Source organism: Nicotiana tabacum, chromosome 11 (assembly GCF_000715075.1).
Source record: "Nicotiana tabacum cultivar K326 chromosome 11, ASM71507v2, whole genome shotgun sequence".
NCBI lineage: Eukaryota > Viridiplantae > Streptophyta > Magnoliopsida > Solanales > Solanaceae > Nicotiana > Nicotiana tabacum.
Window position 1 is genome coordinate 180,579,730 of NC_134090.1, and position 19,157 is coordinate 180,598,886.

The 19,157-nt window shown below is 34.8% G+C and overlaps 1 protein-coding gene across 1 annotated transcript; it reads left to right on the top strand.

Annotated features, from left to right (window-relative positions):
• Positions 1-2,363: 2,363 nt before the first annotated feature.
• LOC107760838 (transcription factor MTB2-like) lies at positions 2,364-4,917 on the top strand. The gene has a single exon (XM_016578947.2). It carries the CDS (start codon positions 2,902-2,904, stop codon positions 4,723-4,725), a length of 1,824 nt encoding a protein of 607 aa, XP_016434433.1. The 5' UTR covers positions 2,364-2,901; the 3' UTR covers positions 4,726-4,917.
• The last annotated feature ends 14,240 nt before the right edge of the window (positions 4,918-19,157 follow it).

The window sequence follows — 19,157 nt, forward strand, 5'->3', positions numbered from 1 at the left end:
TTACTGAAAGGTAAATTTTATAGGGCAGTGGTTAGGCCTGCTATGTTGTATGGGACCGAGTGTTGGCCGGTGAAGATCTCACACATCCAGAGGATGAAAGTTGCAGAGATGAGGATGTTGAGGTGGATGTGCGGGCATACAAGGAAGGATAAGATTAGAAATGAAGATATTCGAGAGAAGGTGGGTGTGGCCCCCATGGAGGACAAGATGCGGGAAGCAAGGCTCAGATGGTTCGGGCACATTCAGAGGAGGAACACTGATGCACCGGTGAGAAGGTGTGAACGACTGGCGGTGGTGGGTACGAGGAGAGGTAGGGGGAGACCTAAGAAGTATTGGGGAGAGGTGATCAGGCAGGATATGACGCGACTTAGGGTTACTGAGGACATGGCCCTAAACAGGGAATTGTGGAGATCGAGCATTAAGGTGGTAGGTTAGGGAAATTGTGATGTCTTTGTTACAGCGCACTAGAGTGAGACTAGCCAGTTAGGAAGTAGTCTTAGGATGCTATTGATCAACTACTGATGATGAGCTTTATCTCCTGTGTATTAATACCTTACATCTTTCTCGTATTTCCTATATCTCTTATATTGCTGTTACTTTGTTTTTTATGGTATTTATGCTATGTTATGGATTTTATGGTACTTTATGTTGTTTTATTATGAGTCTATTGATAGTACTAATATAGTGTCTCTTGTTGCCTCTTTGAGCCGAGGGTCTCCTGGAAACAGCCTCTCTGCCCCTCGGGGTAGAGGTAAGGTCTGCGTACATATTACTCTCCCCAGACCCCACTTGTGGGATTACACTGGGTTGTTGTTGTTGTTGTTGTTTTATCCCTTTTTTGCAGGATGTTCAACTAATTACAAAAATAGAAATAAATTCTTCTTAAAAAACAAACTTAAAACAATTTTTTCATAAAAAATTCAAGTCATCATAAAATGAACGAAATAGAAACAAAAATGAAGTGTTATCTAATCTAAACGCTACCTTAGTGGAGGGGAACATAAAAGGGGAAAAATGAAAAGAAAAAAAAAATGAGTGGGCGTTTGGACATAAGAATTGTGAAATTTCAAAAAAAAGTGAAAAAGAATTCCAAATTAAAAATGGTATTTGAAAATTAGAATTGTGTTTGGACATGAATATAGTTTGGAATTGTTTTTGAATTTTTGTGAGTGTTTTGAAGTGAAAATTTTAAAAAATAGCTTTTTATAATTTTTAAATTTCGAAAAACTCCGAAATTCAACTTAAGTGAAAATTAAAAAATTTTATGGTAAAATACTAATTTAGAAAAAAAGCAAAAAAAATAAATATTGTTTATGGTCAAATGGGTCCAAATAAAGGGAGGAAAGGACAACATATCTTATAAATAGTAAATATATAGGAAGAGGGCAGGAAATGTTACCAAACCAAATAATTATTTATCTTATAAATAATTTCTTTTATAATTTTTGCGTAACTAGACCGTAAATTAAATGTTTTCTTATATTTTAGGGAGATAAAAAAGAAGAAGATGCTGAACCCAAATTAGAAAGCTATAAAGCGGCTAGGATTTAAATTCAAGAGTTTCTAAAAAAGAACCAAAAAAATGCACACGCCATAAATGTTGTTGCACATGTTTTTGTCATCTCCCCTCTCACAAACGTGTCAAAGTGAAACTTCGCTTTTTCCTCATTTAAAAAATAATTTCCTTTTATCCTGTTTTAAAATACTCTATCAAAAGCCATGCCGACTGTTTCTCAAACAAATCAAGAAAAATATTACTATAACAAATTCCATTTTAATAATTAATAATTTTTTTTTTTGAAAAATTTCTAGGTAAATTCGCAGCCGTCACCCTTCGGATGCTTACTGGGTAACCTGCTCACTGCATAATAGCTCGTAAATTACACGGGAGATATAAATCGCACTAAACAAACCCGGTACGACGAGCTCTCATTGAAGAGGGTGCTAGTGAGGGGAATCAATCCTCGATGTTCTTTTTTGGCAGCAAACATTTTTGATTTTTTTTCTTCTTGTATGGACCTTACACAATACGAATATGAATTAGGTGAACTTCAATAGGAGTAATGAACCCATGCACGAAACAAAAACGGGGGGGGGGGGGGAGGAGGAGGGGAGCAAAGATCATTTTTAGTCTGCGGCCGAAACTATTTACATCTGGAAGATATTAATGTGTATAAATTTGTATATTTTTGTATATAATATTCATTTCTGTATGCTATATACGAAAAAAATTATCATTGTCATTTTCTCAACAAAAAAAAAAAAAAAAAGAGAATAAGAAAACGCCCCTTAAACCAACTATGGTTAACTTCCTTAACCCTTAAAACCTATAACCATAGTTTACACAAACACATGCAGTTTGGATTTAGAGGAAACATACCCCCAATGCCCCTTCTTGTCTCCCCTATTTTTTCCCCTCTCTGCTCTGCAATAATTTTTTTGGAGTATTTCTCAAAAAGGGGCAACATAAATATTTATTTTCATTGAATTTTGGCTAAAGTTGCAAACTTTGGTGTGTTTCTTGACTGCAGATACTGGTTTGTATCTCTTTTTTTAACCAATCTTTTATCCATATATTCATTGTTATATCCAAGTTATATATTGTTTCTGAGTATTTTCTTATAGTTAATGGTAACTTTGGATTCCAAGATTTTGAGATCTGAATGTAGAGCTATTGAATTTTGGATATTCAAGAAAAAGATCAAATTTTTATAAGGATAAGATAGTATTTTGGATTGGTTTATTTGTAGTTTAAGGGTACTAGGTTCAAGTTGTGGAGAAAAAGGGGTCTTTTTTTTCAATCAAGATTCAATCTTTTTGGGTTTTAACTCATATTGGAAGATAAAGTTGCAATCTTTAGCATTTGGGTATTTGTTATAATTTGTTATTATTTGTTAGAAAATGAAAATAGAGATGGGTTTAGGGAAAATGTTATGGGGTGATGAGGATAAAGCTATGGTTGCAGCTGTATTAGGAACAAAAGCTTTTGATTATTTAATGTCAAGTTCAGTTTCTGCTGAATGTTCTTTAATGGCAATGGGAAATGATGAGAATTTGCAAAATAAGTTGTCAGATCTTGTCGAACGCCCGAATGGGGCTAATTTTAGCTGGAATTACGCGATTTTTTGGCAGATTTCGCGGTCTAAGTCGGGGGAATTGGTGTTAGGATGGGGAGATGGATGTTGTAGGGAACCTAGGGAAGGAGAAGGATCTGAAGTTAGTAGGATTCTTAATTTACGACTCGAGAACGAGGCTCAACAGAGGATGAGGAAAAGGGTACTTGAGAAGTTGCATATGTTGTTTGGTGGAACAGATGAAGATAACTATGCTTTTGGATTGGATAAGGTTACTGATACTGAAATGTTCTTTCTTGCTTCGATGTACTTTTCGTTCCCTCGTGGGGAAGGTGGTCCAGGGAAGTGTTTTGGTTCGGGTAAGCATGTTTGGTTATCGGATGTTATGAAGTCTTCAGTAGATTATTGTTCTAGATCTTTTCTAATGAAGTCTGCCGGTATGCAAACAATTGTTTTGATCCCTACTGATGTAGGGGTCGTGGAGTTGGGATCGGTTAGAGCCATATCAGAAAGTTTGGAACTTGTGCAGTCGATAGAATCTTGCTTCTCGTCGTTTCTATCTCTTGTTAGGGCTAAGCAAGCGGGTTCTGTAACAGTTGTAGCGGAGAAAAAGGATGGAAATGGTTCTCCGTATTCCAGCTCTTTCGTAAGTGAGCAGCCAAATGGAATTCCTAAGATTTTTGGGCAGAATTTGAATTCTGGTTGTACACCGTTTAGGGAAAAACTTGCGGTTAGGAAAGCGGAGGACAGGGCGTTGGAAATGTACCAAAATGGAAACAGGGCTCAATTTATGAATGCACGAAACGGCCTACGTGCTGCATCTTGGGCTTCATTTAGTAATGTGAAGCCAGTGAATTCTATGGATCCCTATAGGCCTCAAATCCCAGCAAACAACATACGAGATTTTGTCAATGGCACAAGGGAAGAGTTCCATATAAACAACTTCCAACATCAAAAGAGTGCTAGTATGCAAATAGATTTCACTAACTCAAGACCCGTTATTTCTCCAGCGCAAACTGTTGAATCCGAGCATTCAGATGTTGAAGCTTCATGTAAGGAAGATCATACCGGGCCAGCTGACGACAAGAGGCCTCGAAAGCGTGGACGAAAACCAGCCAATGGAAGGGAAGAGCCACTCAATCATGTAGAGGCGGAGAGACAGCGGAGAGAAAAGCTGAACCAGCGGTTCTATGCGTTACGAGCTGTCGTTCCAAATATTTCCAAAATGGACAAAGCTTCCCTCTTAGGAGATGCCATTGCTCACATCACAGAGCTGCAGAAGAAGCTCAGGGACATGGAATCCGAGAGGGAAAGATTAGGAAGCACGTCTAGGGATGCAAATGCATCAGCTTCAGATTGCCCAAATTCAGAGACTCAAAACCGAGTACCTGATATCAACATTGAAGCTGCCAATGATGAAGTCGTTGTAAGGGTTAGATGCGCGCTGGAAACTCATCCTGTATCAAGAGTCATCGAAGCGTTCAAAGAGGCACGGGTCAATGTTGTCGAGTCAAAACTTGCCGCTGGGAATGATACAGTATATCATACATTTGTGGTGGAGTCTAGTGGATCCGAACAACTGACGAAGGAAAAGTTAATGGCTGCATTTTCTGGCGAATCAAACGCGCTAAGGCCATCACCAGTAAGATAATAAAAGCATTATGTTTGACATAGACTCTAGGCATAAAATGTAGTTGAGAATCCATTTCTTTATTTCTGCAAAGGTTTTAGTATACAACAATTCAGTTCAGGAATAGAGAATAACTAGCTATAAACAAAGTATCAGCAATTTTTTCTTCTGTATTTGTTTATAGTATATTACATTTTATTCATAAGAAAGCAAGATGAATCAATTTGCAAGATTAACTACCAGTTGCATTAGGCTAGAATTTTTGTATTGTTATACCCCTCTACTATATGAAATATCTTAATTTTATCCTTTTGTCATTAACAAATTGTTTGGTATTTTCTCGGGGCAAGTGCAGAGATAGCTGTTCTCAGGGATACTGTTTAGATATTAGAAATCCTAACTTCAGGACAATTCAGGACATTTTTGACCTGAAAATTTGAACTGAAAAACTAAAATAATAGCCACTCTTTAGAGTGGCTACTTGGTGTCATTTCTACTATTTTCTGTTGACCTTAACGGCATTCCAACCGAAAGTTTCACGGAGGATAATTTAAACTACAGTCAGCTTCTCTATAATAGCATCCTTATATAATAGCCATTTATTATAAAAAGGAGTTTTTCTCGGAACTGAATATTATATTATGTTATAATATGTCATTTATAACAACACTTCACTATAACAGCAAAAAAATTTCAGAACAAACAAGGCTATTATAGAGATGTTTGACTGTAGTTAGTGTTATCAAAGGTGCGCTTAAGCCCTGAAGCGAGGCTGAAAACACGTTGAGCACTTCGCCTCGCTTTGTAGGCGCTTTAGTGTCGCATCAAAGCTCTATGGCATATTTTTCCTTGCCAATGAGTTTAATGCTGAAAAGACAACCTTAAACAATTGATGTTTCACTTTATCGTGATTTTTTTTTCAATTTCTTTGTCTATACATTTGTTATTCATGCTTATAGTGATTAGTCTTGGACTACATGCATTTTTTTACTTTTTCTCCCGTTGCGTCTTTTTTCATTAAAGCCCATATTTTATTTGCGCTTTGCGCTTAAAGCCCCAACGGACCTTAGAGCTATTTTGCACTTTTCGCCTTTGATAATACTGACTGTATAATCAAAAGTAGATGGGTAAATTTGACTTCCTTTTTTTTTTTAACAGTATTAGACGTGAAATCCGTTCAATTCATATACGAGACAGTTTGCTTACGATAAGGATATGAATGACTCCAAAGTATAACGTGATAAAAATATGTGAATAAAAGTGGAATGGTAGTAGTGGGTTGGGAAAATAGAGTTTTCAACGAGGAGAAAGTGATTAAAGAAATTTCCTAAACGTTTTTAATATGGAATTTTTACCTATCTATACCATATATGAAACATTATTACCCTCAATGTTTAAGGTTTGATTTAATTACAAACTCGTATACCAAATTACCAATCTTATACCATATTTAATTAAGGATCTAATTAATTGGCAGTTTTTACTCCTTAATTAAAGGTATTCATATATCTCACGTTTCTCTCTCCCCTTAATTCCGAAGATCTGACCATATTCGTTTTCCCCCCTCCCATTTCTTTCTCTTCTCCATTCCTTCTTCTTCTCAAAAAATACAGAGATGAGACCCATTGAGTATATTATCTTCATCGTGGTAGATGTTTTCCGTCATCTGCCAGATTTGTAGTATATTGTCTTCAGCAACACTAGCGACGACCCAGTCTTCACATGGGTTCCATGAGAAGTCAGAAATTTTACTTGTATGGCCACCATGAATAAAGAGCAACTCCGGTGGCCCATCTTCTGCATCTTCTGCTGTTTTGTTCTTCATCAATCCTGAAAAAATTGATTTGTAGTTTATTTGTAGAAATTTTGTAGATAAAGAGAAAATTTTGTAGTCAACATTTTTTTTCAACATAGATTGTAGTGTAATTGTACTATAAATATAGTAATTTTGTAGATACCCTTCAAAACAATACTGCTTTATACATACGTAAACTGATTTGTAGTTTCTTTGTAGATTTTTTGTAGAAAATTTGTAGATATCTACAAACTAGATACATTGAATTTTAATATCCCAATTCTCATTTCAATTGTAGCATAATTGGCATTTTCGACATAATTGTAGAAGATTTGTAGAAGTTTTAGTCTTCTTAATCTACAATTTATCTACAATTCTACAATTTATCTACAATTTCTGGAAATACGTCTTCTTCGAGTTTCAATCTGAAATTCAGTCAAAACCAAGTCTAATCTTCACCAAAATCCTTCAAAATTGAGATATAAACTCCTAAACATATTCCGAATTATTTACAACAACACCCAATCCAAACAAATAATAATTTTTGAAAATCCAAATTTGAATTCAAAGCTTTCAAGCTTTTTAATGGCTATCAATGGTGGAAAATATATGGAAGAACAGATTTTTTCAACTTTGAGTTGTTGAAACTCGAAAATTTGAATTGTTCGTTCTTTTTTTTTTTTCGAGAATTTGAATTGTAGTTCGGGAGAAAAATACGCAGATGAGAAATCTCCTTTCCCTTTTTAAAAATTGAATTTAATGTAGAATCAATTAATACCAAGATTCTCTCCTTAATTTTAGCGCATTTTTAGGGAATATTCTGCCCTTTTAATGCCTAATAGTCGAATGGTATATAAATTGTAATTAAAGTGTGGACTGGGCGGGTAATTAACAAACTATGCACATTTACGGTAATAAGGTTTCATATATGGTATAGTTAGGAAAAAATTCTTTTTAATATGGTAGAAATGTGTTGAGGGGGTTGTATTTGTCTGTAATTATGTACTTGACTTTTTAAGATATGACCACAATTAGTACAAGTTTGGCTATAACCGTGAAAGCATTCCTAGCTAGTTAGCCACCTTTCAATAATATGAGCCTGTTTGATCAGCTTTTAAGCCATTTTTAGATATTGGAGTGTTTAGCAAAAAAGAAAATAACTTAAAAAAAAGTTAAAACTGGCCTAAAAAAAACCAAAAACCACAAGTTGGCTGATTCCAATTTTTTTTTTCCAGCTTAAAAGCCAACTATCTTTGACCAAGTATTTTACCCTCTTGTCCCTAATAATATTTATTATTCCAAAAATGTCCTTCACAAACTTTTGAAATAATTATAATATCCAACTCAAACTTTTAAAATTTGTCAGAACGTGAACTTACTTTGAAGTTTAGCTTTGCTTTGAAAGGTGAATACGCCATTGATAATGAAGTTTTCTTACTAAATAATTAAAACATGAGATAGGAAATAGGACTCCTAAACCTAAAAGGAAGGAAAAATAGTCCTAAATATTAGTATAAAAATGATTAAACATTTATTTATATAATAATCATCTGTAAATCTTTATAAAAAAATGTATAAATTAATAAAACTGATATACATGCGAAGTCATAACAGACGAAGCTGGCTAAACATACTTAACTTTAATATCTCTTACATAGATTGTAGTATTGTACTTGTGTTTGATTTTTTTTTTCCTAAGAATTTAAACTCGTGTGCGACCAACAATTCTAGTTGCATTGTAATTTCTAATTAACTATACGTACAATTTTCAAATAATTTTAAAAAGTACAAGTTTATTTTATTTTGATTTCCTAAATATTAGGAATTTTTACATAGTTCAAATAAGGAATAGAATAATAAAATGTGATAGTCATTTCATATGTTTTCCCAGTAAGCTTGGAATTTCAAGAATAAATAAAAAATTTACATGGTTGAAAGAAGTGAAAAATAAGAGTTCAACAAATTATATTTATAAAAATTATCTTAGGTGATCAGTTCAAATATTAATTATTTCGTATTTATATTAATAAGTTTGAAATAAATATTATAGTAATAAGCTTCTTTATAGTGTTAACAGCTTTAAGGATATTTCAGTCATTTTAATAGAAAAAGTGCTTAGCAGCACTTGTTTACCAAACATTTCCAACAGTTTTTTTCAGCTCCAGCACTTTTATCCAAACGCATAACTGCTTATTTATAAAACCAGCTCCAACACTTAAAAAGTGCTTTAAGCACTTGTGCTTAAAAGCTACTTTTTTAAGCCAATCCAAACGGGCTCTATATATCTCATGTTTCTATATATGTACCTTTTTCAAACTTTTCTTGTGATCTTTTTACTTGAATTTTTTTTCCCCCTATTTTGGAATTTTACAATTCTTATGTGCAAACGCCCACCAAGTATTTCAAAAGTATTACTCTCTTCGGTCCACAATAAGTGATTTTTTTGGCTATTTTCACACAGATTAAGAAATTCACCTTTTAACATTAATTAGTAATAAAATTGACCATATTAACCTTTACTATATCTTTACATAAATACTCCTAACACATACTCCAACACTATTTACTCCAAGGGCAATGTAGGAAAAAAATAATTAATTCATTCTTGAAATCTGGAAAAATCACTTATTTTGGACCATAAAAAAGGCCAAATAATACTTATTTTGGACCGGAGGGAGTATTTGATCGCCGAAAAAGTGTATAAATTTTGTATAAGCTTTTATATAAAAATATACATATATATATATATATATATATATATATATATACAAAAAAAATATACAAATTTTATATATTTTTCGGCTATTATTTTTACATAGTGTCTACAGTATATTTTTTCTTTTTTTAATGTCATTTAAGAGCAGTGAGCACCACTTGCGCCCTAGTAGTTTAGTCTAGTGGTAAAAACACATAATTTGGTTTAGTGGTAAACATGTGACGTGTGATGTGTAGGTTAGGCGCATAATACAAATTTAAACACTGCTACAAATAAAAACATGATATTTAAGTATAGAAGGATAGACGGTACCTAAAGAAGAGCACCACGTGCGGGCCTTGGCTACAAATAAAAACATGATATTTAAGTATAGAAGGATAGACGGTACCTAAAGAAGAGCACCACGTGCGGGCCTTGGTTATGAAAGATAAGGTTAGGTAAGTCCAAGTTTTATTGGGCGATGATATAAATATTTCTTGCGATCTATTTTACTTGTCATGTTTGTCTTTTTTACGTCTCTTAAGAATCATTAATTAAACTAAAAATTTGAGCAAACTACCCTGATTTATTGTTTTATCCCAATTTAATACTACTCTTCCGCCCACTATATTAATTTCTCTCCGCATTTATTAGAGTAAGGGTAAAGGTAAAAAAAAATAGTTTTATCTTGATTTTTTCAAATGTCTACTACTCGCTCTGTCCCAAATTATCTATCGTATTTTTCTTTTACATGCTTCTTAAGAATATATTAAATAGATTTTTTTGATTGTTTTACCCTTAGTTATGTCTTAAGATATAATCTCTCTTCATTTAATTTTTACTCAAAATTGAGGGATTTGTAGTTTTCAAGAATAATCAATATTAAGAGTAAAATAGAAAAAAAAAATTAATTTAATCTTGAACTTATAAAATGACAAATAATTTGACACAACTATATTTAGAAATCATGACAAATAATTTGAGACAGTGAGAATATTTTGGATCAATTATTTTTAATAATCACGACAACTAAAATAACCTAAGAGAGTAATATTTATTAGTAAACCAAATGGTAATGTACTTTTGGCTAGATTTAGGGGAAGAATTATATAGTATATCTTTTGAGCTTTTGCCCATACAGATTGTTGGGACACTTCTAAATATTTAGGAAAGAAAAAGCTGATAAAGTTGCAAAGATAAGCATGTGGCAGTGATAAAATGTCGTTTCAAAGGATAAGGTACAAGCCATTGGATATGGTTTTGTATACAAAATTATTTTTCAAAAGAATTCCTTTTTTAAAAAAAAAAAAATTCTAAACAATAATTTGTCTGACACATAAATACAACAACAATAACAACAACAACCCAGTGGAATCCCATATGTGGGATTTGGGAAGAATAATGTGTACGCAAACCTTAAAAGGTAGGGAGGCTGTTTCCGATAGACTCTCGGCTAAATATAATATTTTCTTTTGTAAATCTAAAGATAATTATTTTTATAACTCAATCAAACGCTCACAAAAAAAAAAAAAATTGAAAAAAAAAACAAGATAATTATCCTGTCTGTAATACCTTCAATGCTGGGAGTTTGGGACAAAGAGTTTTGTTTTTTCCCCTTATTGAAATAGAAATAGAATTGAATTGCAGATGGATAGCTTTATCTTACATTCTCATTCAATCCTTTTTATATAGAATTTATGGAAAAATAACCTAAATAATTCCTCACCCAACCATTTAAACCAAAATAGCTGACGGCTTATAATATACGTATAATATATGTATTATATATAATCAATATATAATTTATATATAATGCTACATAATTTATTGATAATTATTTTGTTTTTTACACCCTTAATTCCGAACCCTGCATGGATGCGAGATATTTTGTGTTAATATGCTGCCGTAATCTGCAAACAATGAGCATATGATATGTACTGCCATAAATAAAATAATTATAATGATACATACCTTAATAAAATATGGCTCAACTTAGCAGGAGTTAAGAATAAAATTAGAGCTTCGTGCTGATAACATGTTATAAAATAAAAGCAATGCAGTAAAATGTAAACAAGAAGAGATAGAGAGAATGGAGAAGTGTTTTCTTCTTTCACTTTGGTGTAATTTTTCATTGCAATTACATGGCCTTTTATAGGCATAAAAAGTAAAGATGATGGACATAAAATAGGAAATTTAATCTTTAAGTTATTCACAACATGGGCATCCAATGTAGTATCCAATGTACAAACTATTCATAACACTCCCCCTTGGATGTCCATGTAAGATAATGTGCCTCACTAAAAACTTACAAAAAAAATATTGGGATGTACATAGTTATTTATAATATGCATTGTTTGTTGCCTCATTAAAAACCTTACCAGGAAAATCCAGTGGGACAAAACCTTGGTTAAGGAAAAGAGTGCAGCGTGTAGTTACTCCCCCTGATGAAAAATCACTTAATGTCTCGAAGACGACACATTCCAATCTTATATATCAGCTTTTCAAATATTGAGGTTGGTAATGCCTTAGTGAACAGATCAGCCAAATTATCACTTGAACGAACTTGTTGTACATCTATTTCACCATTCTTCTGAAGATCATGAGTGAAAAAGAATTTCGGTGAAATGTGTTTTGTTCTATCTCTTTTGATATATCCTCCTTTCAATTGAGCTATACATGCAACATTGTCTTCATACAATATTGTTGGAATATTCTCTTTCGAAGAAAGACCACATGTTTGCTGAATGTGTTGAGTTATAGATCTTAACCAAACACATTCTCGACTTGCTTCGTGAATGGCTATTATCTCTGCATGATTTGAAAAAGTAGCAACCATAGTTTGTTTTGTCGAACGCCATGATATGGCTGTACCTCCACTTGTAAATAAATAGCCTATCTGAGATCGACCTTTGTGTGGATCAGACAAATATCCTGCATCTGCATAACCAATCAATGATGGCTTGGATTCATTTGAATATAAAATAAACCCATATCAATGGTCCCTTGGAGGTATCTGAATATATGTTTAATACCATTCCAGTGTCTTTGTGTTGGCGAAGTACTAAATCTTGCCAATAAGCTTACTGAGAAGGCTATATCTGGTCGGGAATTATTGTTTTTTCCCCTTATTGAAATAGAAATAGAATTGAATTGCAGATGGATAGCTTTATCTTACATTCTCATTCAATCCTTTTTATATAGAATTTATGGAAAAATAACCTAAATAATTCCTCACCCAACCATTTAAACCAAAATAGCCGACGGCTTATAATATACGTATAATATATGTATTATATATGATCAATATATAATTTATATATAATGCTACTTAATTCATTAATAATTATTTTGTTTGTAACACCCTCAATTTCGAACTCTACATGAATGCGAGATATTTTATGCTAACATGCTGCCCTTTTATGCAGTTGATACGTGGACATTTTGGATTAAGATATATAATTCTATATTTAAGTAGAAAGTATTAATGTATGATTTGACAACATGTAGAGCATGAATTAGATGACGACTACTAACTCCCACATAACTTGTCGGCGAAATACATAAAGCGCCCTAAGTTGTCCCCAACGATCATTTGAACACCTTAATTTGTCATATGACCAGTAAGAGTGAACACTCGAGTTCAACATGCCTCGTATGTGAGTTACACTCCCTAATGACATGTCAATCTGACAAATTATTAAATGACACGTGTATTTCTTAAATAAGTTATAGTCTATATCAAGAAATAGTTATTATTTTTAATTAAAAAAAATAAGAAAAAGACCCTACTTTTCCGAATCACACCTTAAACCACCATAAAATAATAAAAAAAAGTCATAAAACCTATTTAGACCAACACCATGGATGCTGGACACCATGGAAGTTGCAGTTTTCTCTTTATACAATTAACGAATGTTGCACCTTTCACGGTAGCTTTCTCAAGTTAGATGTTAAAACAGGCAAAATTCACGGCCGTATGGGGAAGCAGAAACACATCGAGAAATGCCAAAATGAGCAGAATAAACAAAACCAGACGAAGGTTTTAGATGGGTTCTTTTTAGTTTTTCAGATTTGGGGTCGATAAGGGAAATTTAAGGAAGTGTTAGTGGTTATGTGGTGGTGTAATAGTGGAGATTTATTGTTTTTGGATTTGTTTAATGGCGGATGTATAAGGAATAAAACCCCACAGAAATAATATTCACGGTAATAAAAGCGGAATAATAATGTAGCATTTAGATACGGTAATTAACAAGAATAAAAGAGTAAAATCGATACCAAGATTTTTACGTGGAAAGATCCTTTTAATAAGGAAAAAAACCACGGCCCCGAGAGGAGCAACTGATATCACTATAGTAATGAATTTTACACTTTATAGGTCTGAGTAAAATACTCCAAAGATCACTATAACACTCAAAAGAAATAACCCTCTTTTGATATTCTCACCTCACTACAATATCACTCAATCTCTATTTTTCTCACAGACTATTTTCTTATACCCTGTCTGTGAAACCTCACTCTTTCTTTCTCTCTTTATTGGTGTATAAAATGAGAACCGAAACTCTCCTTTTATAGGCGGAACCTTACTCTCTCACGCCTACTGTTTTTGACATTTTTCTCTTCTGCATCTTGACTTTTGAAATCTTATAGATTTCACTCAACCAAAATCAGATTTGGTATCATTATTGCTTTCCTTTTTTTTTCTTTATATATTATTTAATGGGGATGGACCCCACAATCTCCCCCTCCAGACCCATTCACCTGAAGGAGGTAACATCGGATGTTCTAGTTTGAGTGTATGCCAACAAGTTCTTTGCATAGCTCAAACTTATCTCTTGGTACCACTTTGGTCATCATATCCGAATGATTCCCACTTGTATGGATCTTCTTTACCTGCATAGACCCATCCTTTATCCTTTCTTGAATCCAATGATATCTCATGTCGATATGTTTCGTCCTTGCATGATACATGATGTTTTTGCTCAGGTATATTGCACTTTGACTGTCACAATAGATGACATACTCCTTCTGGTGCAATCCAAGCTCTTGAAGGAACCGTTTGAGCCATACCATCTCTTTGCCAGCTTCAGTAGTGGCAATATACTCCGCTTCAGTTGTAGAGAGTGCGACACACTTCTGCAACCTCGACTGCCATGATATAGCTCCCCCTGAAAATGTAAACAAATATCCAGTAGTGGATTTTCTGTTATCAATGTCACCTGCCATATCAACATCAGTATAGACCTTCAAGATTGGATGCGATACTCCAAAGCATAGACAATCTCTTGTGGTACCTCTTAGGTACCTGAGTATCCACTTGACTTCTTCCCAATGTTCATTTCCAGGATTTTCAAGAAACCTGCTGACAACACCAAATATGTGAGCAATATCAGGTCTAATGCATACCATTACATACATCAAGCTTCCGACTGCTGAAGAATAAGGAACTCTAGCCATGTTTCCTTTCTCCTCCTCTGTTGTAGAACACATCTTTTTGCTCAATTTTAGATGACTAGCAAGAGATGTGCTGACTGGCTTAGCATTCTTCATGTTGAAGCGTTCTAGTACACGTTCAATGTACTTCTCCCGAGATAGCCACAACTTTCTACTTGTTCTCTCTCGAACTATCTTCATCCCTAGAATTTGTTGTGCTGGGCCCAAGTCCTTCATATCAAATGACTTGGACAAATCTCTCTTCAACTTTGCGATCAACCCCTTGTCTTTTCCTACAACTAACATGTCATCCACATACAACAACAATATAATAAAGTTATTCTCAGAAAATCTTTTGAAGTATACACATGGATTAGAATAGGTCTTTAGGTATGTTTGACTTTTCAGGAATGAGTCAAACTTCATGTACTACTGCCTTGGTGCCTGCTTCAATCCATAATGACTCTTATTCAATTTGCACACCATGTGTTTCTTTCCAGCTACTTCAAATCCTTCTGGCTGCTCCATATACATCTCCTCTTCTAAATCTCCATGAATAAATGCAGTTTTCACATCCAACTGCTCCACTTCAAGATCTAGGATAGCTGATAAGCTCAAAATTGTTCGAATAGAAGTCATTTTGACAACAAGTGAGAAAATTTCATCAAAATCAATACCTTTCTTCCGTTCGAAGCCTTTAACCACCAATCGAACTTTGTATCTAACCAGCTTGCTATTTCCATCTTTCTTGAGTTTAAAGACCCATTTGCATTTGAGTGGTCTTTTACCCTTTGGAAGTTTAACCAGCTTGTACGTGCCATTTTTCTGTAGAGATTCCATCTCTTCTTGCATGGCTTTCATCTACTGGTTCTTTTCTGGATGGGACAACACCTTCTTAAAACTTTCTGGCTCCCCCTCATCACTGATGAGGACATACTCTGTGGAAGGGCTTGGCCTCTCTGATCTCCTTAGAGGTTGAGATTGTTCTTCTTCCTGAGTGGGGTGCTCCACTTCCTCGATACCTTTATCAAGTTGCTCCCCCTGCTCAATAACCTTACCAGGTTGCTCCCCCTGCTCGGTAACCTCGTCGGTCGTACTTTCTGCACTTGTGAGATTGTTAGAAGTAGAAGGAATAGTAACAAGGTTAGGAATTATACCATTCTTCGCATTTTCTGACATATCAGCAACAGTTCCAACTTCACTTTCTCGGAAGACTACATCTTTGTTTCTAATGACCTTCTTCTTTACAGGATCCCACAATCTGTACCCGAACTCTTCATCTCCATATCCGATAAATATGCAGGGAACAGATTTATCATCCAGCTTTGTTCTCTGCTCTTTTGTTACATGTGCAAAAGCTCTGCAAGCGAACACCTTTAGATGCGAGTAGGACACCTCCTTGTTGGTCCAAACTCTCTGTGAGATGTCAAACGCCAACGGAACTGATGGACTCCTATTGATCAGGTAACAGGCTGTCTGAACTGCTTCACCCCAGAATGACTTAGGCAGTTTAGCCATTCTGGGCATGCTTCTCACCTTTTCCATAATAGTGCGATTCATCCTCTCGGCTACGCCATTGTGCTGTGGGGTTCCAGGAATTGTCTTTTCATGTCTGATCCCATGACTTGAACAATACTCTTCAAATTCCCTTGAAGTGTACTCACCTCCATTGTCACTTCGGAGACGCTTTAGTTTTCGACCCGTCTCCCTTTCTACTAGAGCATGAAACTTTTGAAAAACTTGAAACACGTGATCTTTGGTTTTCAAAATATAAACCCATAATTTTCGTGAAGCATCATCAATAAAAATAACAAAATATTTGTTACCGCCCATTGATTCAATTTCCATTGGGCCACAAACATCAGAATATACTAAATCAAGTATATTCAATTTTCTTTCAGACGGTGTCTGAAATGAGACTCTATGCTGCTTACCAAATAAACAGTAGTCACAAAGTTTTACTTTTGTACCTTTGGCATAAGAAATGAGTGATTTCTTGGCAAGAATCTGCAATCCCTTCTCGCTCATATGACCCATTCTTTTGTGCCGCGTTCAATTCACCTTGGCATATTTCTGCATTTGGCATGTACAACGTGCCACGAGCAACTCCCTTTGCAATCACCAATGATCCCTTAGTGAGTATCCACTTTTAATTTGCAAAATAGTTCTCGTATCCATCTCGGTCTAAAGTAATTCTCGAGATAAAGTTCATCCGCAAATCAGGTACATGCCGCACATCCTTTAGAACCAATGTGCATCCGACATTTGTCTTGATACAAATGTCACTAATCCCCGCAATCTTTGAGTAAATTGTGTTACCCATTCTTACTATGCCGAAATCACCTGCTACATATATGCAAAAATGATCTCTTACCGGTGTGGCATGGTAAGATGTCGCTGTGTCAACCACCCATTCTGACTCTGAACCTAACAGGTGCATGCATTCTTCTTCCTCATTTATAAAGAGGACAACATTATCATTGTTTTGCACCATGGCGGTTGTGTTGTCGTCATTCTTTTGGCCACTGGTTTCACCTTTGCCATTCCTTGGATTTGGGCAATCTCTTTTGAAGTGACCTAGTTGATCACAGTTGTAGCGAATTCTGGCTCTTGATTTGGATCGTTTCTTTGACTTCCCACGAGCTCCGGATCTACCATAGTTTCTTGAACTTCTTTGATAACTCCTGCCTCTACCTTCTGTGATGAGAGTTTGCCCTTGATTTTCAGGCTTCTTTCTCATCTTCTCATTGAGTAGAAGAGCCGATGTGACATCTTTCAACTCAATAGTAGTCTTACCGTGCAGGATGGTTGTTGCCAAATTATCGTACGAAGATGGCAACGAGTTCAATAGCAAGATGACTTTATCTTCTTCCTCGATTTTTACTCCGAGGTTGGCAAGCTGTGTGATTAGACCGTTAAACACATTTAAATGTGACAAAAAATCCGTACCTTCACCCATGTGTAGGGCGTATAACTGCTTCTTCAGGTACAATTTATTTGTCAATGTTTTGGACATGTATAGGCTTTCCAACCTTGTCCAAATTCCACATTCAGTGTCTTCATCAATGATGTTATTTACCACATCATCTGATAAGTTCAACCTGATTGCACTAGCAGCTCTTTCATCCAAGTCAGCCCAATCCTCAGCTTTCATGGTATCAGGCCTTTTGGAATCAGCATCTAGTACCTTGTGTAATCCTTATTGGATGAGCAGATCCCTCATCCTTCTTTGTCATGTTGAGAAACCGTTATCTCCGTTGAATTTTGGTACCTCGTACTTTACTCCGGACATTTTTATTTTTCACCGAGTATAGTACTACCGACAGTGAATAGTATTTCTATGAACGAGCAGAACCTGCGCTCTGATACCAGTTGTTGGAAATAAATCCCCACAGAAATAATATTTACGGTAATAAAAGCGGAATAATAATGTAGCACCGAGATACGGTAATTAACAAGAATAAAAGAGTAAAATCGATACCAAGATTTTTACGTGGAAAAACCCTTTTAATAAGGGAAAAAATCACGGCCCCGAGAGGAGTAACTGATATCACTATAGTAAGGAATTTTACACTTTGTAGGTTCGAGTAAAATACTCCAAAGACCACTACAACACTCAAAAGAAATAACTCTCTTTTGATATTCCCATCTCACTACAATATCACTCACTCTCTATTTTTCTCACAGACTATTTTCTTATACCCTATCTGTGAAACCTCACTCTTTCTTTCTCTCTTTGTTGGTGTATAAAATGAGAGCTGAAGCTCTCCTTTTATAGGCGGAATCTTACTCTCTCACGCCTACTGTTTTTTGACATTTTTCTCTTCTGCAGATTTGGTATGCCTACCAATCTTGACTTTTGAAATCTTATAAATTTCACTCAACAAAAATTAGATTTGGTATCATTATTGCTTTTCCTTTTTTTTTTCTTATATATTATTTAATGGGGATGGACTCCACAAGATGGTGATTGTGGTGGTGATAGAAATTTTGTGTTTTTTTCTGTCATGGAGGGTAAAGATGGAGAAGATAATTGAGGCAAACACATAAGATGGAGAAAATTGGAGGAGGTGGTGGGGTCCACATTGATTTTAGGGAAAAAAAAATAAACCTAATTTTCAAGATATTCACGCGCTTAGATGAAAGTGTAACACATAAAATTTGCCATGTCAACGGAAGGAGTTTAAGAGAATATACTTCTATCAAACAGAGGTGTCTATCTCGTCATAAGGCAAGTCAATACACTAAATTTTGGTTGAATATTAAGAAGCAATTGAAAGTCAAATATGTATGCTGGCTTCTTTCCTTTTATTAATATTTTTTCAACTTTAACCAAATTGTCTAAACCCCTACAAAATCTTTTCAAATCCCATAATGACCTTCTCCATCAAATAGAAATGGCTCATGGCTCCACAGAAAAGTTGTCTTCGTATGATCTATAAGTTTCGTGTTCGAGTTTTGGAACCATCCACTAATACTTGCATTAGGATAGATTATTTTACATCACACCTTTTTGGAGTCCGGTCCTTCCCT

Coding starts and splice junctions, on each gene's coding strand:
- LOC107760838 (XM_016578947.2), top strand. CDS start 2,902: ATGAAAATAGAGATGGGTTTAGGGAAAATGTTATGGGGTGATGAGGAT.